At 36.2% G+C, this 16,861-nt stretch overlaps 1 protein-coding gene across 1 annotated transcript in view; it reads left to right on the top strand.

The window, feature by feature from the left end:
• Positions 1-16,861, top strand: part of ITGA9 (integrin subunit alpha 9) — a 250,241-nt gene that overhangs the window by 36,027 nt on the left and 197,353 nt on the right. Inside the window, exons 6-9 of the mRNA XM_039336863.1 lie at positions 2,324-2,453; positions 4,438-4,523; positions 10,615-10,683; positions 15,886-16,023. Of these exons, the coding sequence (XP_039192797.1) occupies positions 2,324-2,453; positions 4,438-4,523; positions 10,615-10,683; positions 15,886-16,023 (423 nt within the window). The remainder of the gene's footprint in view (positions 1-2,323; positions 2,454-4,437; positions 4,524-10,614; positions 10,684-15,885; positions 16,024-16,861) is intronic.

The raw sequence follows: 16,861 nt of genomic DNA, 5'->3' as shown, positions 1-16,861 counted from the left end.
TTTCCCAGGCTCTGAACTCCCCCCTCCCTCTCCCCCCTGTTTCTCATTCAGAAGGTGGCTTTGAACTTTCAGTGCACAGCCTCAAGCATTAGCCAGTTAACAATAAGCAGGAGATGTAGATAAATGGTCTCCGGGTCAAACAGGCAAGTGTCTAATATAGGAGCACTTAGTTCTGCTTATTCTGTTTTCTTCTCAGAGAAAAGTTGTACCTGGTAGCCACTCACCAAAATATTGCACATTTAACTGCTTCTGTGTTTACATATATTAAAACAGCATGCCCACTGGCCTGCAGCTACTCCCTTGGTCTGCCAGAGGAGATAGAGACAGCTTAGAGCAGGGCTTTTCAATCTTTTCACCCATTGTACCACTTTTAGGATAAGGCAATATCTGAGTACCACCAGTTGCCTAGCAAAATGTCAAAAACTTGATGACCAAAAAAAAAGGAAAAAATTATAAAGTACAGGTAGTCCTCAACTCACAACAATTCGCTTAGTGACTTTTCGAAGCTACAACAGAACTGGAAAAATTGACTTATGACTATTTTTCATACTTATGACTGTTGCAGAATCCCCAGGATCATGTGATTTATATTAGGATGCTTGGTAACTGATTCATACTTATGACGATCACAGTGTCCCAGGGTCATGTGATCACCTTTTGCAACTTTTTGACAAGCGAAGTCAATGACTGGGTGTGTGTGTGGCCAGCTCATCACTCAGGTTGTGGGGTGCCTGTGGGGGGGTGCGGGCGGGGATGTGGGAGGAATCTGTGGCTCTCTGGTGGAGGGGGGTGGGTGCCTTCCTTCCCTCCCTCTCTCCCTCCCATTGTCCCTTCCTTCATTCCTTCCTTCCCTCTCTCTTTGTTCCTTCCTTCTTTCCTTCCTTCCTTCCTTCCTTCCTCCCTCCCTCCCTCCCTCCCTCCCTCCCTCCCTTCCTCCCTCCCTCCCTTGCTCTGTGCCCAGGAAGGGACAAGGGGAGGGGGGCAGGCCTCCAGCATGGCTGGCAGCCGTGCTGCCGGTGGCCATGGCTTGAAAGGCCACTGTAAATTGCTGGACAAGAGCAATGGTGCATTCTCCTCACCGTATGAAGCGGCTGGGTGAAGCGAACCTGCGACATGCTGAACCTGCCTATGCAGGCACAGAGCCAGAGGTGAATGCATGCACCTCAGCCTCTGTGCGCACACAGGCATGTTCGTCATGTCTCCAGTTCGCCTCGCCCGGCCACTCTGCATGGCTTAAAAAGTTCTTTTTTCTCACTACTAGGCCTTAGTATTTATGATATACTCTGCATAAATAAAACAGTATTCCTTCCAAAACTTTGAGCACTGACTTCATAAATCCCTTTAATTATATACAGAGAATTAACATGTCCAGAATCGTTCAATAGTGAAATGGGTGGCATGTAAATTTAATATAAATAAGTCAACATGAATTGAGAGTAATTGTGGAAGGAAAATTGACTGGTCTAATACAAAGTGAGTTTTCACTGACAAATTTAAAGGCAAGAAATTGCATTTTAGTTTTTAAAAAATTGTTTAATTCTGGTTTGTGTATAAGACTTTTTGGAATCAGTGCATTAATTTTGAAGATGAACAACTGTCCACTTCCCCTGTGGTTCAAACTGGTGATTGGCTTAGGGATTGATGGTTCCATCCTTCTTTTGTTCACATCTGGATCGGGATTTGGGCAGTTCATGTCAAGAGATAACCTATCCTGAGCAGACAAGCAGATTTTCCTGATCCTAAAGAAACTTCTGCCCATTATGGTAGTTCCTGTGTTGCTTTAGTTTTAGAACTGATAAGAGGTGGAAGGTAGTGATGGGGGGGAATAATCTAGTACCTGACATGGAGACTGTAGCAGCATGCAGCAAAGGGAATCATTGGCAGAATTTCCCAATTCTGTTACGATACTGGACAAAGGTAAAATCGATTTCCTGTAATCCTTGAAGAAAGAAAGAAAATGTCAAAACCAACAGATACAAAAGTAGCACATATAATTAAAACCAAGTAGATGATAAAGAGTGAAAATGATCATAGTACACAATATCTTATGCAGATTCTGCTCATACTGGCCCAAAGTCCTGAGGGAAGAGCCAGGTCTTAAATGCCTTCCGAAATACCTGTAGGATAAGGATGTTTGTTAGGATGGAGTAGAATAGGAGAGAAGTAGATTATTCTCTTTTCACTCTTTTCTACATTTTCAGAGCTTTCAATCCTATGAGTTCAGTATATTTTCCATTTTTGGATTTAGTTTCGCATACAGAATTTCAAATATTAATTTCCATTGACTGTAGAGATTTAACAGACAATACTTTTCTTTTGATAGGAGTTGGTTATCATGGGAGCTCCAGGGTCTTACTATTGGACAGGAACGATCAAAGTCTTGAATCTCACTGATAATACATATTTCAAACTGAAAGATGAATCTGTGATAGCCAAGCGTTACATATATCTAGGTAAGCAAAGCAAAACAGTTATTGGTCTTGAATATTGATGGTAAATTGATACTCACATGCATAAGTAATCTATGAACTCTGGAATTCTCAGAGGTGAAAACTCCAGGAATTGCAACTCTGGAAAGTTTGGATTCAGGAATTCTTCCACTCCCAGCCTTGACTATAATATTGCATGTGCACATTAAAAAAAAATCTAGTAACTTTTCCTGGATTCAAGGATTTGTAGTTGCTTTAACAGTCTCTGTCAGGAAAATCTTAGCACCCTTAGACAACTGCAAATCCCAAAGGGAAGCTAAGATTGATGGTAAGTCATTTAGTTTGTAATATATATGTGGTCTTGGTCTTAACCTGTGGCCTTTCTTAAAATCATTATAACATGCTTGGAAAATGAATAAATGATCCTGACCTAAAGAAGTCATTTTTCAGTAATTTATTGTTTCATGAAAATATGCAGGGTGCTAGGGAAATGTAGATATTATTCGTTAGTAAGCCTTAGAAATGTCTATTTAAAAATGCAGTCAGTTTCACAGGAAAAATGTTAATTTTTCTAATGGCTTATGTCCAGTTCTCAGTTGTGCTCGTTCTAGCAAACCTCTGCTTTCCTTAACTATTTGTGTGTTAAGTCCTCATCTGTACTTTTAAGAAAGGATGGTGGACCTCTTTTCTTCAGTTGACTATTGCTTGCTTGTTTCTTTAATTAGAAAAAAATATAGGTGTTTTCTCTTTGGAAAAAATTGAAAGTTAACATTTATAATACAGGTAAAATGCCTGTAATTCACAATGTGAAAAGAGCAAGGGGCCTTTCAAGTATGACGTAATGGTTTTACCAGGAAAAGGAGTTGAACATTAAAGAGTGTTCATCTCTCATAATGTATCATTTTAGAGTGGCAAATAAAATCATTTTATTGACCTTTGAAATAAATCTTTTGCCTTTTTCAGGTATATTTTGTTTTATTTTGTTTATAATCCAAACTGACTTGTTGGATTCCTTCCCCTTTTCCATATACTATTATATTTTATATTTTCTATATTTTCACTGAGAAATATGTAAACCATTTAACGTATCACTATTACATGTGGTTGCAATTTACTGATATTGTGGTGCACAAATTTCTACTTGATTTCGGAAAGTTGAACAAAAAATAGTTTCTTTCCACAAACAGCATTAGAAATTAGAGGGATCATTGCTTATATAGAAGGTACAATGTGATTAAAATCATGTACCTCTGTTACAATTTAATCTGTAGCTACATGGATTCTCATGTAAATTTTGTTTTGTGAATCAGGTCATAGTATTAACCACTATGAACTTGTTTAATGACTCAGTAAAGTCAACCAAATTTCTAACTTACCATATTTAGTGGTGAGTTATGCCACTTGGATTTATGTGAATAATTTCTTTTTAACTTAATCTCATAATCCATTTTCATTTGAGGAGTACAGGTTATAGTATTTTGGAAAGTAGAGAAAAACTTTTAATTATCCATTTATTCCACATGTTGCTTGTTTTTCTAACATTTGCTATTTACAATACTCTGTTGATTCAACAAATTAATAATGTGGTAGAAACTATCTATTTTACACCTTGTGTCTGCTTTTCAGTTTTAGTACTCTTCTTCCCTTTTTTGTCCTTGCTTTTAATTTTTTTTTAATAATAACTATTATCTGTTCTGGTATCTTTTCTGACTTAAATTATTGTTTTTCCATGTCTCCTGCTTATATCTTCACTATCTTATTGTTAGGTAAAACTTGCTTGTCACTTCAAACCTTGAACAGTGAGTTCCTTATCCAAAAAAGTAAGGCTTCTATAGAATTTGAAGGTGTTTTGCTTGAGTCTAACTTCCATTCTGAGAGAAGGGGAAAAAATGCTTTATCCAAATAGATGACCTAAACCTAGGACCCATTTCCTTTTTTTTTTTTTTTTGCTGGTATTTTCGGTCATTTTTTTTTCTCTGCTTGTCCACCCTAAAAATGCCCCGCTCAGGATATGCGGTGGCAGCAGGTCACTTCTCTCAGCTGATGACCACGGACGTCGTTGGAGGAGCTCCCCAAGATGGAGGCGTTGGAAAGGTTTGGTGTTGATCAAACTTCAGCTCATAGTTCATCCAGGAGAAAATGAACAAGAAGTGTGGGGCTGCAGCAGTTTGAAGAACACTCTTAAAAAGAATTTACTGCCAGTAACAGAAGGAAGATAATTAATAGTATCTAGTTTGTCCAAGTCTTTCCTTCTCCCGTGGTCCAATTCTCATTGTTCTGAGAATCTCCTCACCCATTTTCTAGCAGCAGCAGCAGCGAAATCTCCCTTTTTAAAAATCACATAATTCATTTTAAATATAAGCTGTTGCTACCATGTATATAATCATATTTGAAGACCATTTGGTTTGCGGTAAAAGAGACCAAAGGTTTAGAGAATCTTTGTACTACCTAATTCAATATTGCTTTTCAAATTAATAATGGTTTTTCATAGCAGAATTTATTTTTTAATCAGGAACTTCCACATTTCTGATAAGAATGTCCTAATAAGCCATCGATTTCCATCCTTTAGAGTGAGTCAAAGTGTAAAAAATTGCTACTATATATGCACTCCATATATCTGTGCAAAGACTGCATTTAACTTCTAATTTATTTTAATCATTTTTAACAAGCCTGAAATGAATCAGAATCACTTTTGCAGATAAGCAAAGCATAAAAGCAAAGTGTTTCCTTTGGTCAGATCTTGGGTTTTTTCTGACTGCCGTTGCTTAATGCTTTCATGAATTAGATAGACAGGGAAGAAAAATAATATAGAATTAAACTGGAAAACCACAAACAAGCCCATGTTTTTACATCTCATTAAGTACACAGTTGAAATCAGGAAGCTAACCACAAACCTTGCTTTCTAATGGATTTTACTGCTGTACTGTGGCATAATCATGGATCTCCATTTCTACATCATCCAGAGCCAAAAACAAACTATGTTATGGCTTTGTCAGCCACATGTTCCCCCTAGTCTAGGAAGAAATTTGATCTTTAATATAGTGCACTGCAATATATGACCCAGGATAGGAATGCTGTTTATCAGCCAGGTATGGAGGCCTAACTGTATAATTGCTACTCTACTACATTAAGCAAGGTAGTTGTGAGGATCTAGTAGCATATCTTCTAGGTCAAGAACAAGTGCTGATCAGTATATGAAGTTCTGGCTTACTTTAATGGGCAAATAGCCCAACTGCTGCTGAGTGGACATCTCTCATATATGCCTTGCATAAGATCATTACTTCTTGAACACAGTCTACCCAGCAACCCTGTAAAATAGATTGCTGTTAGTATCCTGAAATATGATTGCTACCTAAATCCACCTAATTTGACTACTATGAAATGTGAATAACAGTTTTTTAAATTGTAATTTTTACTTTGTGCTTTTAATAATTAGATCTATAAACCAGCAGGATATTTCAGGGGCTAAAGCTTTCTGGAGATAATATTTTATATATGACAAATAATTATTACCAACATTACACCAGAAAGATAATCTCCTTATGTATAAACTTAGTTGTGCAATGTGTTTAGTATATTCTTAGTCTTTAAATACACCTCACTTTTGTAATTAGTATCCCTGTGAGTATCAGTGCAGATATCTCCTTGTGGGTGGGATGTGAAAAAGAGTATCCTGGCATGGAAGATAGTCTCTTAATTAGAATTCCAACTTGCATAATATAATGTGGTTGTGCTTGTGATAAAACTTGACTATGTTTACTGTTAACAGGGAATGCTGCATGGCGCATGGAAATGACTAAACCTAGTAACTTAATCTAAACCTTCTCCATCTTACTAAAATACATTTTGTGAAAGTTTTAATTAACCAGTGTCATGATGGGTGTTAGAGATTAATATATGTAGGCTTCTCTGCTAGTCCTAATTTGGAAGATTATGACTTGGTATGTAAGAGGAATAAATCATAAAAAATATAAATTACTGAATGAAATGAGTTAAGGAAAAGTAGACAGCATATAACTATGAAACTAAAAATGACAATGATCTAATAAATCTGAAAGAAAGTGGTCAAACTTTTGGAATTAAAGAATATATGTATAGAAATAAAATATGTTTATGAATAAAAGTGCTAAAATGTTTGACAAACTATAATTTGATGTCTTCTAGGTTGTGGATATATATGAAATAAGAATCCTTCACATAGCAATGGCTGCATATTGTTCTTGAGTGAATGGTTATAAAAAAAGAGCCAGAGTTTGAGAGAAAATTGTGTAACATTCTAAATGCCTCAGATCTAGGGGGGGGGGGAATCTGTTGGTTTCATGGATAGATGCATAAGGAAAAGAGCAGAGCATACTTTAGTAAGTGGTCTACTAAAGAGTCTCAAGAATTAATAATATATAGTGTGCATTCTGTTAAAAAATGTTTATTGAAAAAAATGTGAGCATGATACTATTCACGCATATATACTTTTCCAAGTATATATGCATGAATGAAAAACTGATTAATTGGCTTGTTTGTGATGAAAGATTAAGCAAATTTGTGAAGGAGACAAATAATGTGAAATTGTAACTTATTTATTTGGTAGTTTCAAGGATAAATTTGAGGAGAAATGATTGTGGAAGAAATGAAAAACAAAAAGAATGGCAGTAAAATGGCTGCAAGGGGAAAATAGTTCATAATGAGTGTGGGAAAAATGATTAGAAAATAAATAGATTTACTAAGAGACTGAGTGGAAAGTGAAAGAGGCTGTAGAAACTGTTGGGAACAGATTGGAAAGAATGATAGTACAGAAAACTAAAAAGAGGTTGAGGAATTATATAAGAGAAAGATTGCTGTAAAAATGAAAGGTATTTTATAAAGTATATAGAGTGAAAAATAGAATTATAGTGAATACTCAATGAAAGGAAGGAACACTTAAAAGAGGAGGAAATATGCAAAGCAAGTGTGATGGACATTTTAAAAAATGGCAGTGGATGAAAAGGACTAAACGAGACAAAATTAAAAACAAAAAGTGCTGAAATGATTTAAAAAAAAAACAATAACCAAGAAGCAATGGATGGAGACTAATCAAGGAGAGATACAACCTAGAACTAAGGAGAAATTTCTGGGTAGTGAGAACAATAGATCAACGAGTGGAATGGGTTGTTTTCAAAAGTTGTGGATACTCAATCACAGAAGAGACCGGACATTTGTCTGAAATGATATAGGGTCTCTTGCTTGGGCCAGGGGTTGGCTAGAAGACCTTTAAAGTCCCTTCAACTCTGTTGTTCTGTGTTCTTTGATTTAAGATGAGGAAATTTTTATAGAAAGGAGTATAAAAATAATAGTGATATGTTAAAGAATGGAATTGAAATATATATTGTATTAGTATCCAATAAAAATAAATGAAAGAGAAATCATATATTTTGAGAAATGTAAGTGCAACTGAAACAGCAGACTATATGGATATAATTTGTTTATAGCACCTGGTAGCATCTTTCATGACTAACGAATTTTATGAAAAGACATAAATTTTTGTGATATTTTGTGCTTACTTTGTTATCTGAATGCATCTGAGAAAGTGAGCTGCAATTCATAAAAACTTATGGTTTTAACAAAATTTGTTAATTGGAAAATATGCTACCAGACTGCTTATGATCTTGAATCAGAATTAATAACTTGGATTGCTATAATAATTGCTTATGAAGAGGCTGAGTAACTTGTTTAATGTGTGCATGATGAGTTCATTTATAGTGATGGTTGGAAGAATGCCATCAATTTTCCCTTAGGGCAGTGATGGCGAACCTTTGGCATGTGTGCCAGAGGCGGCACTTAGAACCCTCTCTGTGGGCACACATGCCGTCGCCCCAGCATAGTTCGCCAGAGTAGCAAGCATGTGGTGTTTGGAAGCAATGGGGCAGGAAGTGAGCAAGTAAGCGGCATTAGCCTCCTGGGGATGGCCCAGAGATGGCGAGGGACTGGCCTCTGCCAGCCTGGGCCCAGCCCACCCACCCAGTCTGCTGTGACCACCACAGCTGTGATCACCACAGCTATGCCCACCCAGAGGCCATGTCCACCCAGTGGGCCACGCTCCCCCGCTCTGCCTAAGAGCACCACAATGCTGATGCGGCCCTGGCACTTTGCAATAAATAAATGGGTTTTGGGTTGCAGTTTGGGCACTCAGTCTCTAAAAGGTTCGCCATCACTGCCTTAGGGAAAAGGGAAACTAATAAAAGTAAATGTAAAACCACATGACATAGTTTGTTCAATGTACCTGGGAATGAGTTTAGCAAAATTCTAATTAAAGGGTGCAGGACAGGGATTAAAACTGTGTGGCAGGAGTGATCCATGCAAACCAATTTTTCTTCTCTACAGATTATGGAATAACAATTGGAAGTGACCTTGGAGGTGTTCTAGTACAACCCCCTGCTTATGCGATTCTGAATGAATGGCTGCCCAGTCTGTTCTTAAAAACCTCCAGTGATGGAGTACTTACAACTTTTGGAAGGAAGCCGTTCCATTAATTAATTTTTCTCACTAACAGAAAATTTCTACTTAGTTCTAGGTTGGATTTCTCCTTGATAAATTTCCATTTCTTTCTCTGATATATGTATATAAATTTATAAATAAATTTATAATTTATAAATAAATTATTAAAAATATATACTGTAAACATATAAATATATAATTATATATGTTTATAAATAAATACATTACATCTACATCTATAAAAATAGATATATATCCCTTTTCTCTGAGAAATAAAGTAGTGATAAAAATATTTTGGTAGTATGAAATGTTTTACTCAAACACAGAATTAAAATAGATTGCTTAATAAGAGCAATATATGATGGAAAAGACAGCTATGAAAATAAATATAACACTTAGTGAATGATTCAGCTATTAAGGCATGTTTAGCACTGTAGAGAACTTCAGATTCTAACCAGCTGGACATTCCTCTATTATCCTTAGGATAATATCATTTTCATTTCTCACAGGAACCATGAATAAAAAACGTCCAGTGTAGGACATCTCTACCTTAGAAAGCTGGGAGATAAATTGAATTATAAATGGGAAAATAATCTGATTGAGATTTCAGTAATTTTATCCTATCCTCTTTGAATAAATTTTGATAAGGAAACTTTAAAAGAATCCTTTCTTTGTATGTAGGGCAGCCAAGAAGTTATCTGTTCTATATTGAACAGGTAGTGCAGCAAACATGACATCTTCTTTGACTGATCAAAATATTTATGGATAAACGTGTAAGGCATGATTGTGATGACATTAGAGCTCTATCAGATTGGGTCATGATGTCTTGTTTTAACCATAATCCTGAATGATATGCAGCAAATATTAGACTGTATAACGCAGAGAGGAAAATGATATGAAAAGTAAAGCACTTGTGGTTTTTAGGAAAAACTGAGCAAATGAATGAAAATTGTACATCAATATTAAAGTAGTGGAAGTAGAAGAATTTATGTTGGAAATGAGAAACTGGAAGGAGGAATTTTAGGAATTTAAATCTGGTGAAATGATAGTATGTAGTAGTTTGTGGATGGACTACAGCAAAAAATGAATAGTGATATGGACAAAAATGGCTCCAAATAAAATGGTGTTATCGTTTTCATGTATGAAAGTTAAATATATCAGGAAAAACATAAAATCAAGTTAAATATATTCAGAATGATGTATTTAAACAGGATAATATAGGGTAAAAAATGAATGAAGGCTGAATGAATGTGGATTGAATAGTAAAATGAGTAAAAAAGTTCATTGAGATAAAAGATTGAATTCCCAAAAATTATATGAAAAAAAAGAATGGAAAAGAGGATGCCTGAGACAGTTGTGATTGATTCATCAAAGAAAAAGCCACTTAAGAACAAAAGACAATGTATGAAGCAATGAAGCAGTGATGTGGGCATGGTGAAAAGAACAATGGTTTATAAAGATAAAATAGTATGGAGTGCCATATGAATGTTTTGCTATAAACTTGCTTTATTGCTTCTCTCTCTCTCCCTCTTTCTCTTAATCTCATGCTTTAATTCTTTTGACTTTCTATATTTTATGCCTTTTTTGCACTTTATATAACACTGCTTATCTCAAAAGAGTGTTGCATGATAGGCACATTGATATGCATGAATTGTGTCGGTTGATCTAATTATATTGGAGATAAAACAATTACTTTGTTGTTTTTTTAACTTCGTAGGTGTACATATTCCGCACAGATAGGAATTCTGGCTCTTTGATAAAAATCTTTCAGGCTTCTGGTAAAAAGGTGAGTAACCCTCAAGCAAAAATACATTTCCATACAATCAGCTTTTACAGCTAATAGTGTTTGGGGTGTTGGGCTTTAGGATTTAGTGACCATGGTCTTGAGAACAGATTTCCCAACATGTTACCAGCAACTTGGCTGGCATCTTCAGAGGCAGTATAGCATACCACTTTGCTCTGAAAATGCCAGTCACAGTTCCTGACAACAATTTCTGGAAATTTGTCACTAAACCCTAAAACCTAGCGATGACAAAAAATACATATGTCACTTTTGTATAAATGTAATAAAGGGTACCCACGATGTTCTTGTCTAATCATTATATTTAGGTTGGTCATTAGCACAATGTTCTCAGGGCAAGAATTTTCTCATTTGATTCCATTTCTTCATGCTGCAATTTTCTGAACTGAGAACATTTTAGGGAGCAGATGTCTTGGATCATCCATCCATATAATCATGCATTAACTTTAGTGCTGGATTTTTATCAGCTTGATAGGAACCATTTTTGCAAATGCTATTAAACTATTAAGGTGAACATAATCTCTTTATTTGTAGAGCCTATGGTATCAGGTAAAGCAAAATTATGCAAAAACATCTGTAAGTTTCCTGTGCTTAACAGTCTCATGTGACATCCAGATGAGACTTTTAGTAAGACGACCTCTGATGGATTTGTACACTACTAAACCATTATCTGGCTACTTACAGGGTGGCATATAGTTGTGCTGCAAAAATAACACCAGGAGCTTTCTTTTAATGAAGTGCTGTTATGATGGCCCATGGTCTGAACTAGTTGACTTTTGAAAATTGGAAATAAATTGTAAATTAAAGTTGTCAGATGTAAATGGCAAAAATTTAAAGTTTCACAATGACATTAGGCTTTTTCCTGGGGCAATTCTATGACAGATAGCTGAGATCTTTTCCTTCATGAAATTGTTCTAATCCATAGTGGCATATTATTCAATAATAGTAATAATAATGAGGATGATGATGATGATGATGATGCGAAGAAGCTGAAGAAACAGTGGACCACCTGATAAGCTGTTGCAAGAAGATTGCACAGACTGACTACAAGCAGCGGCATGACAAAGTAGCAACAATGGTGCATTGGAAGATCTGCAAAAAATATCATTTGCCTGTAAGCAAAAACTGGTGGATCATAAAATAGAGAAAGTCATAGAAAATGATAAAATTAAACTGCTCTGGGACTTCAGAATTCAAACAGACAAGCACCTGCAACATAACACCCAGACTTAACAATTGTCGATAAGAAAGACAAAAAAGTCTGGATAGTGGACGTGGCAGTGCCTGGAGACACAGAATAGACGAGAAAGAACTGGAGAAGATAACAAAATACAAAGACCTACAAATAGAAATAGAAAGACTGTGGCAAAAGCAAGCAAGGGTAGTACCAATAGTCATAGGCTCCTTGGGTGCAATCCCAAAACAACTGGAGCACCACTTGAACACCATTGGCATTGACAAATTTGCTATTAGTCAATTGCAAAAGGTGGCTTTACTAGGAACTGCTTCCATCCTGCGACGATACCTGTAATACCATCAAGCATCCACATCTGCCTATCCCAGGTCCTGGGTAAGGATTTGATGCGTAGACAAAATGCCAAATCCAGTCTGAACATCTGGCTGACTGTGCGATGATCCATAATAATAATGATAAAGTTGGAAGGGACCTTGGAGGTCATCTAGTCCAACCCCCTGTTCAGGCAGGAAACCCTATACCATTTTGGACAAATGGCTGTCCACTTTCTTCTTAAAAACTTCCAGTGTTGGAACATTCACCGCTTCTGGAGGCAGGTTGTTCCATTGGTTAATTGTTCTAACTGTCAGGAAGTTTCTCCTTAGTTCTAGGTTGCTTTTCTCCTTGATTAGTTTCCATCTGTTGCTTCTTGTCCTGCCTTCAGGCGCTTTGGAAATAGCTTGACTGCCTCTTCATTCACAGTCTACTGTATTGAAAAGTCAATTTTAATTCAACTATGAAAGGCAGGATTACTGCTGCATGACTGACCTGATCCATTGGCTGAAGTATGGGCTCAGCTTAGTTGAAGAAAAGTTGGTGGCTAAATTAAGGAGGAGATGGAATTGTAATTCTTTTTAAACAGTAAGCAATAAATAGTAAATAGTTTTTGAAAGTCCAGTTTGATGATCTTTCTTTTAGGTCAAAGAGAACTTGTATTGTATCGCACAGTAACACATGATAACCTAATCAATAGTCTAAGGAAGTAACCAGTTCTGAGATTTCTCTAACACACTGAACTATTAACTAAGCACAATAAGTGGATTTGCACAGCCCATTTAGAAATAAACAATTCAATTATATTTTAGTCCAGTGAGTCGTATTTTCACAATGAATGAAGGATACTTAGCATTTCTTGGCAAAAATCCAAAGCATATTCACAATTCAGGGCAGCTTCTTAAGTCGGAGTTTCCTTGTGAAAACTGCATAAAATGTTTCCATCCTGTGTACCTCCAATATATAGCATATTATTTCATAATGTTGAGAGTCTGTTTGATGCCACTATCATAGATACGTGATGCTGTCATAGTAATTTTGAAATCAAATCATGTGGTGTGTGTCTCTTCAGTCTTAAATCTGCTGAATAGAGTCTTTTTTCAGTCCGGTCACTTCAATCCAAAGAACAATTGTCTATTATAACAATTAGGTTTTGAAAAATAAATCAGTATAATAAACTCTCTGTCAAGCGCCCGGGAAAAAGGAGATTCAGGCAATTCAAATGAGTATAAATATTTATTGCAAGCTTAAGCTCTCTACAAAATTATGGCCAATTGACCATTAAGGGAAATATGGGAAAGGTAAGTGAGACAATCAAGGTGGACTGGACTTAGATCTCTTGCTAGTGTGAAGGGATTCGTGACTTATGAGCATTTGACCCCTCCCTTGGGCTCAGTTTGGTCATCTCCTACACTGTCTTATCCACTAAGAACATTATATTTCCATTCCACCCTCAAAAGCTGCATGGAAAAGAAAGGCAGACTATTGACAGACTTCTGGATAACCAATAGGAACAAAGCAATCTTTGTCTCTAGAGGTAGGTTATTTCAGAGAATAACACCTTGCAAAGTGGGCTTTCTCTAGGCCTCTTCTTGCTTATATTTCCAGGTGAGACAATTTTAATATGCCCTCTCCACTGGTTCTTATGAGATAAGCAATTCCATTTGGAGCAGACTGTATCTTGGAGCCAATACTTATAGGGCTGTATGGGTTAGGGTTATTAAAGGTAATAATTAGCATCTTAAATTGAATCTGAACATTTGCAAGGAATCAGTGCAGTTCCTGGAAAAAATGATACCTTGTGAATAAATCAAGTATACCTGGTCACTATATCACTATGTAGTTGGCAAATCACTATACCTGGTCACTGTATCAACAGCTGTATTTCAAACCATTTTATCTTTGGAATGGTCCTCAAGCTGAACTCATTTTAAATAGGCGTAACCGTTCAAAAATCCTTTAAATTTCAGTATTTAAATTATTAAATGGAATGAATCTTTTACTGAGGGGCAGTAAAACTAATTATCTGTGCTTGCACAAAGTGTTTTTTTAAATAGTATTTTGAGTTTCCCAGACCCTCCCATTTGAAGGGCCATTGACTTGGGTGAAAAGAAATGGAGAAAAAAATATTACATTGATACAAGATGCAATGAGAAGAAGGTTGACGAGTTCACACAAGCATTCTGCCCTTGGACTTTTAGGTTCTCATGAAGTTATTATTCTATAATAACTTGAAACCTCTTCTTTAAGTAATTTGCCATGGATTCAATCTTTGGATGAATTTTTGAGCTGATAATAGTTTCCAGTATTACTGAACTATATATCAGTGCATTTTTAGGCATAATTTGCCTGCCATAGGTCTATCTTTTTGTTCCTTCTGTCAATATTCCTGACCTGATCTTCTTATTAAAAAACCTGAACTTTTCGGTTGCTGAGGCCACATCTACTTCCTGATCCAAAGGTGCTTTTTCAACTGGACTTCCTTGTTTTTCTTTGAAGATGTTTCTCTTCTCATCCAAGAAGCTTCTTCAGTTCAAAACAAAACATCTTAGAAGAAAAACAGGACAGTCCAGTTGCCTCTTGAAAAAGCATCTTTGGGACAACCATGATCTGGATGACTGAGATTATCCATAGACATTTACTTACATTGACTTAATTCTCTCTTTTAACTCCATTGAGGTGATCATACGTTGTTTGGAATCTGCAAGAAAATGGTTAAAAAAGTATCCAGATAATATTTTTTACACTGCATTTGTTTGATTCTTTTTTAAAAAGATGTCCTACATGTACCCTGAAATGTTTACAGATATAGGTGAATCATCATAATCACTTCATTAGTCCAGGTATGTCTAAAGCAAGACTAGGAAAGCTTTAAAAAGAAGCAGAATAACAATTCCCAGTACCCAAGCTAGTGTGGCCAACACTGAGGGACCCACACCAGTATTCTCTAAATGCCAGAGATCCAGTAATTAAAGTAATTACTTTTGCTGCATAGTCAAGGGTGATTCTTGTGGGGAAATGGAAGGGGGAAGGGGCTACCTGTATTGCTTTGTGCTGTAAAAGGAAGATGGGATAGAAGACAAATAAAATAAGCTAGAAATTAAAGATGTGATGCTTTTAAAAATAAAAATGATGATGATAATAATATAGACTTAACAATTGTTGATAAGAAAGATAATAGACAAAGCAATACCTGGAAGACAGGAGAAGAGAAAGCACTGGAGAAAAATCACAAAATACAAAGGCCTGCAAATAATAGTAGAATGATTGTGGCAAAAAATAAAATAAAATAAAAGTAGTAACAATAGTAGTACCAAAACAACTGGTGCACCACTTGAACAGCATTGGTATTGAAAAATAATCACAATCAGTCAATTGCAAAGGCAGCTTTACTTGGAACAGATGACATCTTGCAACAATACTTTTAACACCATCAAACAACTGCCTATCCTCAGTCTTGATAAAATGGTGGATAAAAATATCAAATCCAGTCTATAACAAAAAGAGCAGCTGCCCTATCCAGCTGATTTTAGAAAACTCTTGCAATTGGTATTTACAGCTGCTGGTTGTGAGATGGATCAGTAAGTTGTTTTTTCACTTGGAAAAAAAAAGTTTGTGTGATTTCCTCTTGTGTGTGGACAATATACTGAATGCTTTGTTGTGACTCGGCTTGGTTGCAGATGGGCTCTTACTTTGGCTCCTCCTTATGTACAGTTGATCTGAATTCTGATGGACTTTCAGACCTCCTGGTGGGAGCACCCATGTTCTCTGAGATTCGGGATGAAGGTCAAGTCACTGTCTTCCTCAGCAGAGGAAATGTAAGTATATGAACGAAGCCAGCTAATAGCTTGTAGAAGTCTTTGTAATACTGATCCCAATTGTACTGTATTATGTGAATTTGGTCTTAGGGCATTAAGCAAATCCGAGGTGGCGCAGCAGTTAGAGTGCAGTACTGCAGACCACTTTAGCTGACTGTGTTCAGCAGGTCAGCGGTTCAAATCTCACCGGCTCAAGGTTGACTCAGCCTTCCATCCTTCCGGGGTAGGTAAAATGAGGACCCAGATTGTTGGGGGCAATGTAAATATATATATACATTGCTTACTGGTGTACACCGCCTAGAGAGTGCTTGCACTTAAAGCGGTATATAAGTCTCATAAATAAATAAATAAATAAAGGTGGGATTGCAGTTTTCCAATTTCAGTTTTAATAAAATGAGATGCATGTGTTTTTATTATCTCTTAGAATATTATAAAGTCTATTTGAATTCCTTCTTGTGCAAGAGTGGACAAATCTGTTATAACACAAACGAGAGAATACTGGGATGTCTCTGATTTATTATGGAAACATGTTTCACAGAAAAGTTTCATTTCTCAGATCTACAGCCTAGATTATTCTTATTTTTAGTACATTTGATCCTTTATTACTACACTTTTCATTTTTTTTTTTTTTAAAAAACCCAAGCTGTTTCTAAAACGCCATAAACCTGTATGGAAAAGCAAAGCAATACATTCTGTCTTCATGAAGGTATCCTTAAAAAGCACTGAAAAGATTAGAACACCCTGAAAAACAAAGATGGAGCCAAGCAGACTTACTGTGAGAGGAAATAATAAGAAGGTTTTTAGAGGTCTTGTGTGTGTGTGTGTGTTTGTGTGTGTA

Source organism: Crotalus tigris, unplaced genomic scaffold, assembly GCF_016545835.1.
Source record: "Crotalus tigris isolate CLP2741 ecotype Arizona unplaced genomic scaffold, ASM1654583v1 scf7180000017666.379230911805:20528666, whole genome shotgun sequence".
Taxonomy (NCBI): Eukaryota; Metazoa; Chordata; class Lepidosauria; order Squamata; family Viperidae; genus Crotalus; species Crotalus tigris.
This window is presented reverse-complemented; position numbering and strand designations above follow the sequence as displayed.